The following is a 21,947-nucleotide window of genomic DNA, read 5'->3' as shown; positions in this document are numbered from 1 at the left end:
GTTCATTTTGGTTGTGAGCCACTGAAAATTCAAACCGCTTTCTGCTCCCCATGAAAAGCCATGGGGAGCAGAAAGCAGGGGGGCACTTAAACTAAAGAGCTCCGTGGCTTTTCATGAAGATCAGAAATCAGGGTCTTAAACCTCTGCTTTCTGTTCTTCACAAACCACCATGAATTCCAACGAAATGTGTGAAAGTTTATGGAGGTTCTTCAGTTCATGAACTGCTAAATTCATGACAAATTTTAGTTCATCAGCCAGTTCATGCCCATCCCTTATTTTGAGTCTTACCAGATGCTGTCTTTGTCAGCTACTGCTATACATGGGGTGAATGGGTGAAACTTGACTACGGAGGGCATGCCAGGGTTCCTGTTCAGAAAAATTTGATCATCAAGTCTTGAAATGCCTAGAAAGTTAAAGGGGAAACCAAAGAATACTGGTTTCAATATCCAGAATTGACACAGCTTACCACTCTATAGCAGAGATTCTCAAAATATGTTCCTTGCTACTGGAATTTGCTCTCAGACAGAAAATAAAGGCACCACTCAGCTTCAATTCAAGCAGAAAATCAACCGATGAACACGATTTTGTCCAGCACATCAATTTCCCATGTGAAAGCAAAGACAAGGAAGGGCTGTCAAGTTATCTTTGTTGGTTGATACTTTTTTCCTGCCACAGTATTGCATCATTGAGAAATATGAGAAGCTATGAAGCTTAATTGCGCTTGCCCTGATGCAATGGTAAAATGGAGATGACAACATTACCAGTCAGGGTGGCTGTGATAAGTTGCATTTTTCAGGGCATGGTGAATACCCAGGTTACAGATGCAGATGTCACTGTATTCACCCTCCATTTCAATATGGAATTATTCAAAATGAGTTTAATACCTGAAAATGGCCCAAAGCTCCCAAATGTTCATTAAAAGTTCACCCAAAAAGATCAGTTTGCACTTTGTTCATAAAATTCTGAAGGTTCTCCTCCTCTCTGCTGTCTCAAGGCTATCAGGTTCTGAGCTGTATGTGAGAGACAGACTCTCTCTCTCAGCAGATTAATATTTCACACTAGTCTTCCCCCAGTAGACATCTCAAGACAGGAAAGCACCCTAAATGTTTCCCTCCCTAGCGAGAGCAATCTTGAGATATGTTGAAAATGATACTACAGATGAATAGCACAAATTAACTCCTGTTACTGCCTAGCCAAACACACAGAAAAAGGAGCAGGGATGTCTATTCTAACCATAGCAATACAAAATTAAGGGAGCACTTCCGCAAAATACAGCGCATTCAAATGTCCCTCATCATTATACAAGGAAGACGGTAGCCTGATTTCTGCCTCATAAATACATAAAGAGTTATCAATAAGCAAGATGGGCACTAAGTAGAGCACAGAATATACATGCTGGTGAAACGTGAGCTAAATACTTACTAGAAATACTTACTATAAGAGAGGCTACACATTTAAGAAATTGCAGAAATATGACAGGATATGAATAAACAATTTTTTACAAGGCTCCATAAAGACAAGGCAAATAGGTACTTTCGGAATGTTAAGAGGATGCTTAACAGCAGATGCTTGTGGAACACAGTCAATTTGGAAAGGCTGACAACCCCAGTAGCATTTTGACATACATGAGATTCTGACACTGCCATTTGGACATAGTAGAAATTTTGAAACGCAACCAGCAAGGGATTTAGAAAAGGCCTACCTTGTAGGGCTGTTAGTTGTAAGCAAAAAATACACAAGAATCAGATTGTCACAGAGTATGTGAAAACACATAACCTGCCACAATCTGTCACCACTGCCCGCTTTATGTGCATGGCTCCGCCCCCTTTATCCTGGCATGAAGCTAGGAGGAGACCAGGCTCTTGGCTTCGGCGGAGGCCAGGGCAGCTGGAAGACAAAGGGATGCAGTGGTGGCTGGCCAGGGGCAGCGCTGAGCCATGCTCACATCACCGCTGTTTGGCTTTCATGCCCGACCCTGACCCTGGCCCTGGCCCTGGCCCCAGCTCCTTTGTCCTGGCACAAAGCCAGGAGGAGACCAGGACCATCAGCTGTGGCCACAGGAGGAATGGGTGCCGTGATGGCTGGCCCCAGTTGCTGTGCTGCCTCTGCCGCCTGTCTTCTGTGGCTAGCCCTGCTGCCAGGATTATGGGTGGAGGTGGAATGGGCTCAATGGCTGGTGAGGCCCAGTGCTCACTCCTGCCTCAGTCCTCTAGCCCTGTGTCTACTGGTCAGTAGTCATTTCCATTTCAGGGAATGTGCCAATAGATGTGTTTCCACATTAAAAAAGGTTCTGGTTGTGTGCTCAACAGAGACACTTAGTGGCCGCAGCAGGAAAACTGCAACCAATTCCAAAGACATGTCTGGACATGTTTTTCCCCTGACTCACTGCAAGTCTTTTGTTTCAGGGAGGCAACACCCACTTCCTCCCTGCTGTATTAGTTCCAGCAGTAGCCATTTTTTTCTGGTCTGCTTGCTGTGAAGTAAGCAAGTGGAATCCATGCTTAGCATGTAGGTGCAGTCTATCTTGCTTGTAACTTGCTTAAGTTTGTGGCAAGGCTGGCTAATCACAGATTCATAGAGTTGGAAGGGGTCATATTGGGCATCTAGACTAACCCGCTGCTCAATGCAGGCTCAGCCTAAAGCATTCAGGATAAGTACTTGTCCAGTTGCTGCGTGAAGACTGCCAGTAAGAATGATATTATTTATTGCATTTGTATGCTGCCACTCCCAGCACAGCTGGCTCTGTATTTATATATATCTGTATCTAGATTTATGCCTGTTAATTTTTTTACTTTTTTCATTCTATTGCTGTGCCTTTTGTTTGGAGCTCTTCCTTGCTTATTCAAGGTAACCTATTTTATTACAAACTCTCTTGATGGGCAACTCAAGTGGAACCTTTTAGCAAGTTGGGAGACTCTTTCTTTTTACTTGTTGGCTGACCTTTGTCAGTGTGTCTCACGCAGCTACCATGTTTGAGTCCAGTGCAAAGGTTTATTGGGAATACTCCAAAATCCCAACAGGAAACCTTGGCATTTTGCCTGCAATACGCTTTCTTTCTTGTAGCTAAACTGCAATATTCATCAGCACTTTATATAGGATGAGAAGAAAGGCCAAAATGGTCAGTTAAAAGCCTTCACAAAGCACCTTTGAGTGATTCATTTTGTGCCAGATATTATGCCTCTTCGGGGGCATGTCACCTCAGATTGGCACGGCTGCTTACAAGTTCAACAGCAAGTTACTGAGTTCAGCCCCAATAAAGGTCCACAAGAAGGACAAATTGCTGAAATAGGGAGGATAATCTCACTTCAGCTGCTGAATGCTAATCTCTTTCACTTCTTGAATCCATTTATTTTTTCTCATCATATAGCAAAATAATCACTCGCATTGGGTAACTGGGCCATTTGGTTTTATTTGCCAATTTTCCTGAAAAATGCCATATCTAGGAACTGGAATAGCAATACGGCAGCTCTTGAAACCCTTGTTGGCCCCCAGAAACCATTTTATAGATATATGAATGTATGTATGTATATATGTATGTATGTATGTATGTATGTATGTATGTATGTATGTATTGTATGTATTGTATGTATTGTATGTATGTATGTATGTGGATTGTTTCTTGTATTGTTTATACATTTTATGTAAGCTGCCCTGAGCCTCTGGGGAAGGCGATAAATAAACAAACAAACAAATAATGGATGAGTAATGGAATTATTTTAATTATCATTTTGTACTAGAACTGTTATATCTATATATCTAATGGTTAAGTGTGGGCTGACTGCAGATATCTAAATCCATAGACCAGACCCACACAGAGAGTCAATAGATGATTATGTGGACTGCAGAAAAATATGAAACTATAAAAGGGGGCTAAATCCCCCCAACAAAATAAACAAAATCCCTCCCCCCCAAACAAAATTTTCAGGCAATGGTCTGTAATCAGAAACTCTCATGCTTGGTCACATAATGTGTACAAATGATGGATTAGAAAAAATTATTATGACTGGTAAGATGGAAGGGAGCAGAAGAGGTAGACAAAGAACAAGATGGATGGATAGAATCAAAGCCATAAATGGATTGACCTTACAAAAACCTAAATGACTGTGGAGCTGGATGAAATTTTAAAGTTCTCCCGCCTGAAATGGGATAGGGAGAGGGTGGGGCAGGTGTGGGGACTGTCATATAAACCTGATTTTAGCTTTGTGAGCCAGTTTTGGCAACTAGATTTGCTTGCATACTTTTGATAAATAAATCTTGAAGCAATCTGAAGAACCTCACAAAAGGCTGTCTAAGCGGAAAAGCAAATCACTTCCTGTTATGAGCAGGTGCCATAGAAGAGGTCAGCACCGACCTGAGGGACAATTTACAGATGGTGTTCTTGTTCATACCAGCTATTATTTAAGTAGCATGAGATGTACAACATTTTAAAAGAGAAGCATTTTACCTTTTTGGATGATTTTCTGTGCTTGCTTACGAACTCGAGCGTTACGCAAAAACCGCCACTCCCTCTCTTTGCGGATCTGGCTCTCTAAGTCGTGTTCTTCTGGAATCTGTCAGCAAATTAAAAAAGAAAGAAAGAATACAATACAGGAAAGTGGGTGAGGAGGAGACAATTCCTTGCAACATTCCTTGGTTTATGTCAATCGTAGAAATCTATAGTTGGTAATACTTCTTGCAAGCTGACAAACAGCAATAAGAGGCAGGTAAATCTTTGTTCTGGTATACCTAGAATTGTAGAATTTCTTCCTGATATCTAGCTGATATCATTCTACACATAGTTTAAACCAAGTACTGTGGGTCCTATCCTCTGCTGCCAACAGGAATCTTTCCCTGCCCTTCTCTAAGTGACAACCTTTCAAATAAAATCCAATCCAGTAGCACCTTTAAGACCAACAAAGATTTATTCAGGGCGTGAGCTTTCGTGCAAGCACTCTTCGTCGGACTATAATCTCCTTACATGACAGGGAATATATAGCAAAAATCAATTCTGTTACATCAGTAGACTGTGTCACAACCAAATACAGCCAATGATAATCCTTTATCAAAACAAGCAATCCTCTGAATTCAGTGTAGTTTACAAAAACACAAGAAGAGACCAAACCGCCTGTTATCAGTGATCAAAGGCTCTCACCTCCCCATATGCTGCTTGCTCCATCCGTCTCTATACAACTGTGAAAAATTCCTGCCAGGGAATTGCTGGTAACTATCCCAAGACTAGAGAGTCAAACTCAAAATTCCATTACACTGCTAGATCTTACAGTCATTATCACAAATAAAATACATAGTGAGGAATATGGATACACAAGTTGAACAAGGTTAGCATGAATAGTGAGATAAAAAACCTTTGTCCCTGTTGAGTCCTGGGTATGTCATAGAATTGTGTGTTGTAATAACTTGCATTTCTGCAATCTCCCTTTCTAGCCTGTTCTTGAAGTTCCTTTGCAATACAACAGCTACTTTCAGGTCCGCTAGTGCAGCGGTCCCCAACCTTCTAGTAGTCGGGGACCGCCTCCGAGGGTTGGAGAGAGCCAGCGGCCCAGCCGCCACCGCTGCTTGCAAACGCGCACGCGCAGTTGTCGCGCAAGCGCGTTTTCGCCAGCAGGGGGCGCAAACACGCATGCGCGGCAGCTCCACACGTGCGTGTTTGCGCCGCTGGCGTGCCGGCGGCCGTGCCTGCTTCTTCCCCCCTCTCGCTGCGGGGGGGGGAGGAAGGTGCGGCCGCTGGCAGCCCGGTACTGGGCCGAGGACTGGGGGTTGAGGACCCCTGCCTTAGTGAATGTCCTGGAAGGTTGAAGTGTTCTCCCACCTTTCAAATGCTTAAAGACAGCAATCATGTCCCCTCTCAACCTCATTTCCTCAAGGCTGAACATTCCCAAGTCTCTCAGCCTTTTCTCATAGGGCCTGATCCACAGGTCCTAGATCATTCTTGTCTCTCTCCTCTAAACACCATAAACTGCCCTCCCCATCTGTCAGATAACTAAATGCTGATGAAATGAAGGCTTCCTTTTAAGTAGGTGAAATAAATATTGGATGTTTCCATATATTTCAGCAAATATAACAAAGAATATTTTTGCTTGACTAAATGCATGAAAATGTGATTTATGGTTTGGAAGGCAATGGGGAATGCACTGTCTGAATGTAATTAGGTACACAGTTTGCTCAGAAAAAATGCCACCAGCACAGAGGGATAGCTGGTTATAAATAAACCTTATGCTTAAGATGAATAAATGAATAAATCATTTGGCTCAAATGACAGATATCTGATAACCTACTCTTTACCTATGTCTTTAAAAGGACCATTCCTTTTGTATTACTGAGGCTATGATCTCCAATGAAGAAAATGGCTGTTTTTTACTTTAAAGGGCAATATAAACTTACAAATGGATTGCCACAGAAGAGATATTTGAATCTAGTGGCTTCTGTTAGTAACACACAATTACTTGAACCATTTTAACACTTCCCTCCATAGCATTTTTTTTTTAGTTACATGAAAGCATGATTGTTTGCATAGCCCAGGTCACAAAAGTAGTGCAGCTGGCATTTTACCACCTTCACCAAGCCAAACTACTAAGCACCTTACCTGGCCTCGGAAAACTTAATCACAGTGATCCATGCAACGGTCACCTCTAGACTGGACTTCTGTAACTCGCTCTATGCAGGCCTGCCCTTGGCCTTGATCCGGAAACTACAGCTGGTCCAAAACACAGCAGCCAGGGTCCTCACAGCAACACCATGGAGGGCTCACATTCGGCTCATTCTCTTCTAACTAGAGTGGCTGCCAGTTAGCAAGAATCTAGAGAGCTGGTGGCATTTGGCACCCTACCTTTGTGACTCCAGCCATTCCGTCTCCTTGTTAGGCTATTTAGGAACTTTATTATTATTATTATTATTATTATTATTATTATTATTATTATTATTATTATTATTATTATTATTATTATTATTATTATTATTATTATTATTTAATTTTTAGACCACCCTTCTCCAAATAGGTCTCAGGGCGGTTTACAACATAAACAGTTAAAACACAATAAAATCCCCATAAAAACCCCAATTAACATCAACAAGTTACATATAACATATAAGTGGCGGTGGTCACAATTCTAATCTTAGTTACCTGACTAACTAACTGGGGGGCATAGGGCAACAGGCGGTCCCTCAGATATACCGGGCCCAGACTGCGTAAGGCCTTAAAGGTCAAAACCAAAACTTTGAACCGGAAAATAATAATAATAATAATAATAATAATAATAATAATAATAATAATAATAACAACAACAACAATAATAATCATAATCATAATCATAATCATAATCATAATAATCATAATAATAAAAATATTAATATTAATAATAAATATTAATATTAATATTAATATTAATATTAATATTAATATTAATATTAATATTAATGTTAATGTTAATGTTAATGTTAATGTTAATATTAATATTAATATTAATATTAATATTAGATTTATAGCCCGCCACTCCCTTGCGGCTCGTAACCGGCAACCAGTGCAGCTGCCTCAGCACAGACTGGATATGGGCCCTCCAAGATGTATCTGTGAGGACCCTAGCAGCTGCATTCTGCACCAGTTGAAGCTTCCGGATCAGGCGCAAGGGCAAGGGAAAAAAATGGGATGTCTGCAAAGAATTCTAAAAGTTTCTAGGTGGCATCCAGCATTATCGATATAGGCTGATGAGACGAGAACACTGCTCCTTCCTGTATATCATACCATAACCTGTATAATGATGGTGGTAAATGAACCATGACATGATTTCTTGGGAAAGAGCTTATCAAGGACAAAGTAGGATTGCTAGAGGATTCTTAGATTGTACCACCATGAGTGCTCCCCCACTGAAACAAAACAAGTATGTCTGTTTGGCAGCCAAAGCAGGGAAAATCTGTGAGGAAGCGACCAATGAGAGGTCAAGACGTGTGAAGAAGAAGAAGAGTTGGTTCTTATATGCTGCTTTTCTCTACCAGGAGTCTCAAAGCGGCTTACATTCGCTTTTCCTTTCCTCTCCCCACAACAGGCACCCTGTGAAGTAGGTGAGGCTCAAAGGTAGGTGGGAACAAACCGCACAAATCACATATGGGACCATAACTCCCAGTTAGTGATTCAGGCAAATCCTTCCTTTCTTATGACAAATGGTGAAAGCATTTGAAGTTCTTTAGTTTAGAAAAAAATAACTAAAGGTGGGGAGGGGCAGAACATGATGGAGGCTTATAAAATTATAAAAGAACAAGAACCTGGACAAATAAGTTTTTAAACTTTCCCCATGATTGGAAGAATCGCACAGAGTATAAATAATGTATGGAATTCTCTGCTACAAAATGTGACAGTAGCCATGGGAGTAACAGGGATTGATTCACGTGGATAGCCGTGTTGGTCTGAAGTAGCACAACAAAATCAGAGTCCAGTTGCACCTTTAAGACCAACAAAGATTTATTTAAGGTGTGAGCTTTCCAGTGCATGCACTCTTCCTCAGGCTAATGAACAACCATCATAACAGTGGAAATATAAGGCAAAATCTAATTATAGTAAACTAGAAAATAAGCCCGCTGTAGGCTAAATACAGCGGGCTCTAGCGGGGCCGTGGTGTTGGCCGTAGCGGGGCTGCAGAGGGCCGTCGGCGGAGGCTAGGTCAGCAGTGGGCGGTATCTTGGGGCAGCTGGCCCGTGAGTGCAGGCATGAGGCGGCCTACCTTGGCGTTTCGGCGGGAGTCCGTTCGGGGCTGTGTTTGGGCGGGTCACGGGTGGGGGGCTCTGCCACTGCCGGTGGCTGCACCGCTGCGAGAGGCTTCGCAGCTGGCGCCAGAGTCTCCGCTGGCGGGAGAAGATCCTCTGGCGGCAGAGGCCCCGCCGGCACAGGTAGCTCGGGAGTGGGTGGGTGGTGATCAGGCAACGTGGACGGGACCAGGCATGCGCCGCAGTTGGCACATGCATGGTGTGTGGAGTGGGTGGAGTAGGGGGGAGGCCATGGTGGATCTGAATGACGCATGAGCAGATATTCGCGCATGCGTGGTTCAGAGGAAGGTGTTGTCAGCGGCTGAGCAGGTTGCGTGGCCTGTCCGCGGCCTTGTTGCGGCGCGGGCGGGACACGCGGCAAATGGGGACGTGAGTGGCTGGGTAAGTGGGAGCGAGGGGGTGGTCGTTCGAGGGAGCGTCCGGAGGGGCCGAGCGGACGGTGTGCAAGGCATGCGGAGGGCTGTGTGGGGCTGTTTGGGGGGGCCGGGGGTTAGGGGGTGGGTAAGCTTACCTGGAATGTCGTGGGTGTGCGGTGAGGTGGCGGTGTGGCAGTCCCCGGGAGTCGGCCGTGTCCGTTGGTGGCAGGTGGGTGCGCTCCGTTCGCCGGCGGGGTCTCCTAAGGCAAGGGCGATGCTTCACCACCAGGAAAGGAGCAGGGCCGTTGCGTCTTTGACGCGGCGGCCCTTCTCCTTTCCCGGTGGCAAAGCATCTGGGCGGGCCAAGTGGCCAATAGGGAGGCGTGCGTAGCCTTGACCCCTTGGCTTCCGAGTGGCACTCGGAGGGGCCCAATCAGGAGCCGCTTCGTCCCGCCCTAACTCCTCCCCAGGAGCCCCTAGCCTTTTATTTAATCCGCTCCGCAGGAGCGGTTTAAAGATTAGTAAACTGTGTCACAACATCCAAATTTAGCCATATGATAACATATGATAACATATGTGGCGCAGAGTGGTAAGCGGCAGAAATGCTGTCTGAAGCTGTCTGTCCATGAGGTTGGGGGTTTGATCCTAGCAGCCGGCTCAAGGTTGACTCAGCCTTCCATCCTTCCGAGGTCGCTGCTGGGGGGTAAAACGGTAATGACTGGGGAAGGCACTGGCAAGGCCACCCTGTATTGAGTCTGCCATGAAAACGCTGGAGGGCCCCAAGGGTCAGACATGACTCGGTGCTTGCACAGGGGATACCTTAACCTTTACCTTTAACATATGATAAAAAGGTAAAGGTATCCCCTGTGCAAGCACCGAGTCATGTCTGACCCTTGGGGTGACACCCTCTAGCGTTTTCATGGCAGACTCAATATGGGGTGGTTTGCCAGTGCCTTCCCCAGTCATTACCGTTTACCCCCCAGCAAGCTGGGTACTCATTTTACCGACTTCGGAAGGATGGAAGGCTGAGTCAACCTTGAGCCGGCTGCTCCCAGCCTCATGGGCAAAGCTTTCAGACGGCTGCCTTACCACTCTGCACCACAAGAGGCTCTTTAACATATGATACTTCTTTGCTAAAACAGCCAGTCAGCCAAAACTGAACCCTTAAGTTCAGTTGTAGTTCACAAAAACATTGGAGTTTGGTCTGTTTAGCCTGGAGAAAAAATAACTAAGAGGTGCTATGATACCCATCTTCAAGTACTTGAAGGGCTGTCATACAGAGGATGGAGCAAAGTTGTTTTCTGTTGCCCCTGAGTGTCAAACCAGAACCAGTGAGCTGGAATTAATTCGTAAGAACATTTGGCTAAACATCCAGAAGTTCTTGACAGAGCGGTTCATCAGTGGATTGGGCATCCTCGGGAGGTGGTGGGTTCTCCTTCTTTGGGAAGTTTTTCAGCAGAGGCTAGATAGACATCTGACAGTAATATTGATTCTGTGAACTCAGGCAGATTGTGAATAGGTGGGCAGAAGGGATTGTGTCAGTGTTTGGCTCTTGTGGCCTTTTCTGGCATGCCCAGGGAAATGCCAATCACCACTTTGGGATTGGAAAGCAAATTCCTTCCAGGCCAGAGTGGCCAGGGATTCTGTTTTATTGTGAATTTCCTACATTCTGCAGGGGGTTGTATTTGATGACTCTAGAGGTCCATTCCAACTCTATGATTCTATGAGAAGATCACATTTACTCTCATATGGTGCGGAGGGGGGAACATAGCATTGCTGCATTTCTCTGATGCAAATCAAAGATTACAGTTTCACTTAATGCATTTTCAGAATTCTGAGCAGAGAGGGGAGGCAAAATCTTATACTAGATCAGCATTCATGAAGGATCAAGTAAAGACTTTAACAAGCAACCACAATGACTGCATATAAAATGTGATGTGATATTCAGTAATCAAAGTCTATATGGTACTGGAAACTGCACCAGACATTTATAATCTTACCAGTTTCTGCAGAGCAGCAGAATGCTTTTAGAAAGAAAGAAAGAAAGAAAGAAAGAAAGAAAGAAAGAAAGAAAGAAAGAAAGAAAGAAAGAAAGAAAGAAAGAAAGAAAGAAAGAAAGAAGGTACTTCCCAGAACAAACCTTAGCAAAAGTTAGGCACTTGTAATTCTTTTGCATTTATTCATAGCTGGCCTTCAACTTTACTTTGTCTGCTGCTTGTATTTGTTAGCAAAGACTTTGAATAAGGGCCAGGAAACATCTGTCTCTCCTACCGACATTTAGTTCTCATTTCAACCTGTTGTATCCAGATGGCTGAAATTCTCAGAAGGAAGCACAAGCAAATCAGGTTTCTTTATTCTTGAATACACAAAGTGTGGTACTTTTAGGAAAGAGGCTGTTCAGGATAACTCCAGTACACAATGCAAGTTGTAAGAATGTCAAGCTTGCCTAGATGAACTGGAAAACTACATGAATCAGGAAAACAGCAGAGCTTTATTGGGGAGGCAGGTCCAATTTCAACTCTTCCTTACAGGCAATATAATGTTGCTTTCTAACAGAAGCACAAATTATTGTTCAATGAAGCATTATGTTATTTTTATTATCTTTGAAGCAGAGCTCCCTGATGAACACAGTATACTGTTCTGCATTCTAGCAAAATGCCCATCTGGGTGGAAGGTGGAAGTGCATTGATGCAACAGGAGGCACTGTGGGGGGAGGGGGGAGGAAGAAGGACAAAAATAAGTTACCTAGATGCCTAATGGGATCCCTACAAAATGATGCCAACTTGTCCAAATTCCAATTAAAGGGGTTTTCCCCCAGTACTGCAACAGTGTCCCCAGGAATAATGGCCTATTTCTACTAAATAATTTATTTGGTGCCACTCATATTTGTTGCCTGAAGTGGATCAGAGAAATAAGTGTACACAGTGGAACAAATGTCATACCTCCATGTCTTACACTTTTCCCTATGAGAGTAGAAAGAATTCCCTCCCCCTTCCCCAGTGTGTTATCAAAACACCGTGACCCGGATATCCCAGGCAAGCCTAATCTTGTCAGATCATGGAAACTAATCAGGGTTGACCCTGGCCAGTATTTCGATGGGAGACTTCCAAAGACATCTAGGGTCATGATATGAGGCAGGCAGTGGCAAACCACCTTCGAACATCTCTTTGGATGTCTCCGTGAACGGGCTAGGGGCAGTTTGCAAGAGTAGGATAAAAATCAATAAAACAGTTAAAACCGCATAACAGTACTAATACTAACAGTTAAATTATTAGCAGTTAACAAAGACCCCTCTCCCCCAGCCATCCTCCATCTGGCCTGCAAGGTTGGTAATATATGCCAGCAGAGGAATGAGAGGAAGGAAACAGAGCAGAGTGGACGGTGTTAAAATGCCCTGGCCTAAACCAAAAGCCTGGTGGAAGAGTGCTGTCTTGCAGGGCCCTGATCTCCGATGGCCAGGGCCAGGTGGATATCTTTGGAGCCAGGGATTACCAATAGAGCTCTTGACTACAACTGGACAGGGGAGGGGAGATGGGGAGTTAACTGCTACGAATTTATGAATAGCCATCTATTAATGTATTGGGGGTTTTATGGGATTGGTTGTTTTATTCTTTTATTGGAAGTCGCTGCATCTCTGAGAGCGGTGGTAAATAAGTTTATAAACAAACAAACAAACAAACAAATAGATGCTTGAAGAATGGAATGCTCTCCAGGGGGCATACTGGGAATGGTGATGCCTCTGATACACAGAACCCAGCGTAGTATGTATGTATGTATGTATGTATGTATGTATGTATGTATGTATGTATGTATGTATGTATGTATGTATGTATGTATGTATGTATGTATTTATTTATTTATTTATTTATTTATTTATTAGATTTATCCCACGCCTCTCCCTGGAGGCCCAAGGCGAGTTACAAACATATAAAACCCCCACTAAAACCAGGTCCAGCAATGTTTTTTTTGCTGTTGCTTTGTTTTTATATTTACAGGCAACAGATATCTGGAATATTTGGCAGTACGAAACTTCAAATGGGGACTTTGGGGTGGGGTAGTGGGAGGGGTGATATTGTAATCAAATATATTATTTCCTTGTTCTTTTCTGCATCTATATAAAAATAAAAATTATATTAAACCCCCCCACTAAAACCATACAATAAAACATATAAAACGTATCATATACAATTCCCCACATAGTAAAACAAGATGCGGCAAAAACACAGCTCACTACACTACCCCTTAGTAACCCACTATAGAGGGGGGGAGGACATAGGGTGCCAGATAGGCTGTGCTACGGCCGCTGTAAGGGGGGCCAGATCGTCCTTGCGGCCCAGCCTCATCCCATGACCTGGCAGAAGAGCTCAATTTTGCAGGCCCTGCGGAACACTGAAAGCTCCCGCAAGGCCCGCAGCTCCTCCGGGAGCTCATTCCACCAGGTCTGGTCCAGGACCGAAAAGGCTCTGGCCTTGGTTGAGGCCAGGCGTGCTTCTCTGGGGCTAGGAATGACCAATAAGTTCGTACCTGCAGAGTGTAAGGTCCTGTGGGGGGCATAGGGCAACAGGCGGTCCCTCAGATACACCGGGGCCAGACTGCGTAAGGCCTTAAAGGTCAAAACCAAAACCTTGAACTGGAAAATAACTGGCAACCAGTGCAGCTGCCTCAGCACAGACTGGATATGGGCCCTCCAAGATGTATCTGTGAGGACTCTAGCAGCTGCATTCTGTACCAGCTGAAGCTTCCGGATCAGGCGCAAGGGCAGGCCAGCACAGAACGAGTTACAGAAACCTATTTTGGAGGTGACTGTCGCCTGGGTCACTGTGGCCAGCAGCCGGATGGAAAAAAGCCTGGGCGGCTACCTTCTTGACCTGAGCCTCAAGTATTAAGGAGGCATTAATAGTCACCCCCAAATTCCTGGCCTGAGGCGCGATTTTAAGTTGTGTCCCAGCCAGGGAGGGTAAACGCGCTTCCTCTCCTGGTCCCCTATGGCCTAACCACAGGACCTCCGTCTTGGAGGGGCTGAGTTTCAGGCAACTCTGCTTGAGCCATTCAGCTACTGTTTTCAAACATCTGGCAAATGGATCCGTGGGGGAGTCTGGGTGGCCGTCCATTAGGATATAGAACTGGGTGTCAACAGCATACTGATGGCATCCCAGCCCATAGCTCCTTACCAGCTGGGCCAGAGGGCGCATGAAGATGTTACACAACTTGGGGGAGAGCACTGAGCCCTGAAGGACCCCACACGGGAGCTGATATGAACCCGATATCTCCTCCCCAACTTCCACCTTCTGGGTCCAGTTATGGAGGAAGGAGCATAACCAGCTGAGAGCTGTGCCCCTTATCCCTGTTCCGGCGAGGCGGTATGTTAGCAGTTCATGGTTGACCATGTCAAATGCGCCGATAGATCTAATAGAACAAGCACCGCAGAACCGCCTCAATCCAGCTGGCAACAGAGATCAGCCAACAGGGCGACCAACACCGTCTCCACCCTGTGGCCAGGACGAAAACCCGACTGATATGGGTTGAGTGCTGAAGTTTCTTCCAGGAACACCAGGAGCTGGTCCACCGCAGCCCTTTCCACCACCTCCCCCAGGAATGCTAGATGCGCAACTGGTTGGTAGTTAGCCGGGTCCCATGGGTCCAGCAATGGTTTCTTAAGTGGGCAAACCAATGCCTCTTTAAGTAGGTCAGTGAACTCCCTGGATTGCAGGGAGCAGTCGATAATGTCCCTGAGCTAATCCACTATTTGACTCCGGCTCCCCTTGAGGAGCCAAGATGGACAGGGATCCAGAGGACCAGTGATCGCCCAAACCTTCCACAGCAGCCTGTCCACTTCGGGTAAAGAGAGCCACCTGAAGCTATCAAACGTAACCTCCAAAGATGACCAACAGGCCTCCAGTTCATTTAAAGGTCTGCCATAATCCTTGAACATGATCTTTAAAGGTCAGTGCCAAATCCTTGAACATGATCTGGAACTCAACTGGCAACCAAAGTAGCTGTGGAGGGCAAATTGTATATGTTCCCTCTAAGGGGTCCTTGTGAGGCTTCAAGTGTAAGGTGATCAGATTTTAACATTGGTAAAATGGGACACCATTGACCGGGGGGGGGGGGGATCTTGATTAAAAATCTGGCCTTTATGGAGCAACAAAAAGTTTCACAGAACACATAGAACACAAAAATAGTTGGCCAGGGCTGTCCCTTCGTTGGCCCCGAAGCCCCAGTGTCGCCTGGGAGGTGGGCAGGGGGGGAGCTTCAGGACCGGCGAAGGGACAGCCCCACTGTGTTGCAGATGTGGCAGGCCTGTCTTTTTGTTTGTGGACAATTGTCATGATCTCCTTGGAATATTTTCTTGCCAGAATCCAATAAAACAAAGGCAATCCTTAGTTTCTAATGCAGGTTGTGGAAGAAAATACCTGACAGAACATGGTCCATGGAATTAAGGCAAAATAGGAATCATGCTTCTTAAGGCTCTTGCAGACTCACGCACTCAAGAAATATCTATGTTTCTGTCTTGTAATCTCAGTCCAAAAACAAGTATTATCATAATGCTGCAAATAATCCAAATACCCTAAATTTGTAAAGGCCTGAAGTACTAATTCCCCTCTCCCAAAAAACACACACACACCCAGCAACATTCTATGCACATAAAATGCATTCTGATTGGTTGTCTACAGTGATTTATTAGATTAATAAGGCACCACTTTGGTGAAAAGCTGTTCAAAGAAACTAGACAAATGTTTTTAATAATCATTGGGAGTTAATATATTACCCACTTTAAATGGTAAAATAAAGACACCATTATCCTAATTTCTTTTTTAAAAAATTACCTACTATTTTTTGGATGTTCAAACAGGTACATAAAGTTGAACTTGGCCAAAACAAACAAATGAGACCAATAGCTTGAAAATTACAAGATGCCTATCAATCAAATCAGTATATTTTTCCATGTTTCGCTGGCTGTGTAGCTATGGGTTTCAAGAGAAAATTAATTACATTTGTGCTGTGGTGGATGAAGTACCAACTGTTTTGCTACTTAGAGGATTCCCTTGTGATTTAAGTTTTTTAAAGCATCACAATTTGCACACCTGTCTGCAATATCTATGCTAGTATAAAGCACTGCATGTCACCAATTAGTATGCAGTTTTATCTTTGTCTTTACATAATAACAAAATTCCTCTATGGAATAACAATAATGGATGTCTGGTAACTTAACTGATCTAGGAAACCAAGTTATCATCAGTGACACCATCACTTACTTGGTGACAGCACTGTTATGATACCAGTCAATGGAAGGTAAACTTTAGTTCTTTCCTTGAGTGGCTGAAGGAGCAAGGCTGACATAATGGCATGCTTTTAACTGGAATGCATAACAAAGTAATGCTATGCACATGAGACACAAGTGGTGGAAATTTCCAGAGAATCCTTAAAACTAGTCTTTGTTATTGTAGGCTGCTGTTTACCATTAAGTGGGGGTACATGGGTAAAGCAGGATATTGTGACTGTTTTTGCTACAATGCTTTGAGATTGCTATGAATTGTAATGAAAAAGTCACTGGAGCTGCTCTTCTCTGGTGCTAACCAAGAAGAGACAATGTAAAAAGGACTATTTCAGTGGTTATCGAGCAGGTTTCTCATCAGCCATTCCTGGTTTCCAGGGAACCTGTTAATGTTCATGTATTATAATACTGAGTACGTCATTCAATCTTGGGTTTAAAAGAAAACAAACTTCAAAAGCACAACATGGTGAGAACTGTGCATCCACTGTGCACCCACACTACTTTGTAGTATCAGAGTTTAAAGACCAAGCAAAATATTTCTAGCACCAGGACTGCTACTTCTAAAAGCTTATAGAATCATAGAGTTGGAAGGGGCCATACAGGCCATCTAGTCCAACCCCCTGCTCAACGCAGGATTAGCCCTAAGCATCCTAAAGCATCCAAGAAAAGTGTGTATCCAACCTTTGCTTGAAGACTTCCAGTGAGGGGGCACTCACCACCTCCTTAGGCAGCCTATTCCACTGCTGAACGACTCTGACTGAGAAAAACTTTTTCCTGATATCTAGCCTATATCGTTGTACTTGAAGTTTAAACCCATTACTGCGTGTCCTTTCCTCTGCAGCCAGCAGAAACAGCATCCTGCCCTCCTCCAAGTGACAACCTTTCAAATACTTAAAGAGGGCTATCATGTCCCCTCTCAACCTCCTTTTCTCCAGGCTGAACATTCCCAAGTCCCTCAACCTATCTTCATAGGGCTTGGTCCCTTGGCCCCAGATCATCTTCGTCGCTCTCCTCTGTACCCTTTCAATTTTATCGATGTCCTTCTTGAAGTGAGGCCTCCAGAACTGCACACAGTACTCCAGGTGTGGTCTGACCAGTGCCGTATACAATGGGACTATGACATCTTGTGATTTTGATGTGATTTGGGCTGTTGATACAGCCCAAAATGGCATTTGCCTTTTTTACCGCTGCATCACACTGCCTGCTCATGTTTAGTTTACAATCCACAAGTACCCCAAGGTCTCGTTCACACACAGTGCTACCTAGAAGCGTATCCCCCATCCAGTAGGCATGCTTTTCATTTTTCTGACCCAGATGCAGAACTTTACACTTATCTTTATTAAATTGCATCTTGTTCTCATTTGCCCATTTTTCCATTGTGTTCAGATCTCGTTGAACTCTGTCTCTGTCTTCCGGAGTATTTGCCAGTCCTCCCAATTTGGTGTCATCTGCAAACTTGATGAGTAGTCCCTCCACCCCTTCATCTAGATCATTAATAAATATGTTAAAAAGTACCGGGCCGAGCACCGAACCCTGAGGTACCCCACTACTCACCTCTCTCCAGTCTGATGAAACACCATTGACAACAACTCTTTGAGTGCGGTTCTCTAACCAATTCCCTATCCACCTAACGATCTGAAAATCCAGATTGCAGTCCTTCAACTTATCCATCAGAACATCATGGGGAACCTTGTCAAAAGCTTTACTAAAATCCAAGTAAATGACATCAACCAAATTTCCCCGATCCAGCAAACCTGTTACTTGGTCAAAAAAGGAAACTAGGTTGGTCTGGCAGGACCTGTTGGAGACAAATCCATGCTGACTTCCTTGGATCACCAAATTGTCCTCCAGATGTTTGCAGATCGCTCCCTTTAATATCTGCTCCATTATCTTCCCCACAACAGAGGTCAGACTCACTGGTCTGTAGTTTCCCGGGTCATCCTTCCTCCCTTTTTTGAAGATCGGAATAACGTTTGCTCTTTTCCAGTCCTCCGGGACATCTCCAGTCCTTAAAGAGGTTCCGAAGATGATGGACAAGGGCTGTGCAAGTTCTCTGGAAAGTTCTTTGAGTACTCTCGGGTGCATTTCATCTGGTCCAGGGGATTTGAACTCATCCAGTGCCGCTAAATGCCTCTCGACCACCTCTCTATCCATGTTAACCTGCCACCTAGACACTATCCTTTGGCTACAGCCATCTCTAGATGTGCCTAAACACTTTGACCTGTGGGAAAAAACAGATGTAAAATAGGCACTAAGCCTTTCTGCTTTCTCTACATCTTTCGTTAGAGTTTGTCCATCCGCACCCAACAGCGGGCCTATTGCCTCCTTTACTTTACGTTTGCTCCTCACGTAACTGAAAAATCTTTTCTTGTTACAATGGGCTTCCCTGGCCAATCTTAGCTCACTCTCAGCTTTGGCCTTTCTGATGATTGATCTACAGTGCCTAGTAACCTGTAGGTACTCTTCTTTAGAACTCTGTCCTTCCCTCCATTTCCTGGACATTTTCCTTTTCTTTCTTAGTTCCTCTTGAAGTTCTCTGTTCATCCAAATAGGCTTCTTAGAGTTCCTGCAGTGTTTTCGTATTTCTGGAATAGTCATTGATTGAGCATGCAATAGCTCTTGTTTGAGTAGCGCCCACCCTTCACATGCTCCCTTCCCTTCCAGCATTCTCGTCCATAGTATGACACTCATCATGTCTCTGAGTTTATTAAAGTTTGCCCTACGAAAATCCAACATCCGCGTCTGGCTACAAGCTTGTTCCTCCTCAGAGCTGGGTCAGTCCTGCCCATGCCAGGTATTCTTCTCATGGGACAAAAAAACAAGATGCAGTGGCTTTCAGGATGACAAAAGGATTTGGCCATTATGTCAATCAATATGTGCTACTGAGTAGTTAAATACAATAGCACTGACAGTGAGGTTTGTTATTTTACAAGATTTAGTACATTGCCATAATGCAAACTTTAATTTTTGAATGCATGCCCACTTATGCCATCTGTCTGGTTTTCTTTTTATAGTCAGTTTTATCCCAAATTCATTGCAAGACATTTTAAAACCATTTTACATTGGCCAGCATGCAAGAAACTGATTGCAGTGTCCACACAGAAAGATTTAATTCTGCTCCTTCTTTGAAGTGCAGTAGCACAAGATATGATCAGGAAGCATTCACAAGTGATTCAAAACAGAGACATTTATATAAATGCAGCACAGATGGTTGCCATTTCATTGTTTCAATAACTGGGAGCATTATTTAGATTCAGGTGGATAGCCATATTGGTCTGAAGCAGCAGAACACTGTTTGAGTCCACTGGCACCTTTAAGATTTATGAAGGTTTATTCACGGTATAAAATTTTGTGTGCATGCACACTTCAGTCGCTACAGGGAAACAGAATATCCTCAGCTATTATATATAGGTAGAGAAAGGGTACATTATTTGTTCCTTTTGTTTAATCCAGAGACCTTTTCATGGTTTCTTACAGGTACAAATTTCAATTGCCTCATTTCATTCATGGGATCATATCCCACAACTCTTTAGTTTTGTCCTTGTAAAAATTTATGGCTGGGGATGTAGAACTTTGTGGTTCACTGGGGATGCTTTTGATGTCTTTGATGTTTTAAAAAGATGCCCCAGAACGTCACCCTCAGTTCCAATTCAAATTGCACAGAAGTAGCTTAGCAACAAAGGCCGTTTCTGCACTGGGGACTTCGCTGTCCTGGATCCCGTGAGGGAGCACAAATCCTGGGTGGACGAGGTGCACCAGGCCGAATGTTCCCCCACGCAGGAGCAGAAAGTGACAGGGCATGTTGCCCTGGCTCAAACTCCAGCCTGGAAACTGGCACAGAGTCTCTGGTGCAGAAACGACGTGAAATTTCCAAAATTCTCTCAAATCAAGCCAAAATTCTAGCAAGAGATGTGATCTGATGACTTTCTACCTGGATTAAATGGCCTTCACTTAAGAAAAAATGTTTCAATATCATTAATTGTCGGTGTCTCTCTGTGGCAACAGATAGGCAGAATACTTGATCACTACAAATCTCCCAGGAACCTTAAGTGCTGTTTGACTCAGAGAAATATTGTTTTCAAACGATTGTGGGGCATAAGGAAAACATATGGCTCTGATTTCCATAGCAGGCAAGCTAAAAGAATGTGTTGTACTGGAGGCTGTGTTCTTTTTATTTGTGCTCTAATCCAAGGACAGCAAAAGGTATCTTTGGTCATATTCCCCATATGCTCAAATCTCAGCTCTTCTGTTCCCTTTTCACCAGCCATCCCACTTCATTTCCCTTGTGTTTGAAAAGGTATTAATGCATGTTAAACACAATGAAGATTAACCACATTCTACAATAGCTAGACACAGCATTAGCCTGCTCACGATATCAGACACTATATCAATATTTTGAATTCAGCACAGTCTGTTCACGATGGAGATGAATAGGATTGTGATGAGAAGGGAAGCAGCAGCAAAATCCGCTTCATATACAATCCTCTATAGTAATTAGCAAACAAAGATACAGAAAACACAGCTGCCTACACAAAATATGGCGCCAGCTGCTTAGAAACGGGCCTTCCCTGAACCGCTGTGATGGCTTGGGCATTGTTATTATTCATAATTCATATTATATGCTGCATTGTCTAGCATTCATTTCTCTGTAAGGAAAGTTGCTGCTATATCCTGATGGGAACAGGGGCTGAAAGATAGCGAGCCAAGAGTCTGAACCCACATTTTATAAATCCAAGGAAGGTTTACTGCACAGACAATAGTTGGGCTCTTTATCGTGAGCTTATCCTACTTTCAGAATTTGTCCACACTGGTGCTGAATCCTCATCACTAAGCATAACTATGGAGTAGTTTCACAAAGAGGTGTTCACTGAAGTCGTTCTGTAACTACAGTACTGCAAAAAGTAAAGGTGTGTGCCAATCTCCAAGTGGCTTCCGAGCACACCATTTCAAGCAAAAGGAACAGGCCACTAAGATAGGGTACCCCCTTAAAGAGTGAGCTATTACACCCCACTGGAGTTTCCAACCCTCTGGCTTTGTTTACAAGATCTATGTAATTTCAGATTTAACTTCCTAGGGTAGGCACAGAAACCCTCAAACTCACAGAAGACCTCCAGAGCCAGGAAGACAGTGTTAAAACAAGGAACAAGTTGAAACAAGGAACACCTGTAGACTATTACTGGTGGATACAGAACAGTTAAGGGTGCTAGTACCCAGGCTCTCATCATAGAATAACAGAAATGGAAGGGGCCATACAGGCTATCTAGTTTAATCCCTTGCTCACTACAGGATCAGCCTAAAACACCCATATCTGTCTAGCTGCTGCTTGAAGACTGCCAGCGAGGGGAAGCTCACCACCCCCTTAGGAAACTAATTCCACTGCTGAAGTACTCTGTGTGTTTTTTTCCTGATATCTAGCTAGTACTGTTCTACATGTAGTTTAAACCCATTACTGCGGGGCCTATCCTCGGCTGCCAACAGGAACATTTCCCTGCCCTCCTCTAAGTGGCAACCTTTCAAATACTTTCAAATTCTTAGACAGCAATCAAGCCTCATCTCAACCTTTC

At 44.0% G+C, this 21,947-nt stretch overlaps 1 protein-coding gene across 5 annotated transcripts in view; it reads right to left on the bottom strand.

Annotated features, from left to right (window-relative positions):
- Positions 1–21,947, bottom strand: part of RPTOR (regulatory associated protein of MTOR complex 1) — a 520,373-nt gene that overhangs the window by 60,469 nt on the left and 437,957 nt on the right. For all 5 annotated transcript variants that reach the window (XM_077328221.1, XM_077328217.1, XM_077328219.1 and 2 more), the window contains 2 exons: positions 4,445–4,550; positions 289–403 (listed from right to left, as the gene is read on the bottom strand). In XM_077328221.1, the coding sequence (XP_077184336.1) occupies positions 289–403; positions 4,445–4,550 (221 nt within the window). The remainder of the gene's footprint in view (positions 1–288; positions 404–4,444; positions 4,551–21,947) is intronic.

The sequence above is a fragment of the Paroedura picta genome, chromosome 3, assembly GCF_049243985.1.
Source record: "Paroedura picta isolate Pp20150507F chromosome 3, Ppicta_v3.0, whole genome shotgun sequence".
NCBI lineage: Eukaryota > Metazoa > Chordata > Lepidosauria > Squamata > Gekkonidae > Paroedura > Paroedura picta.
This window is presented reverse-complemented; position numbering and strand designations above follow the sequence as displayed.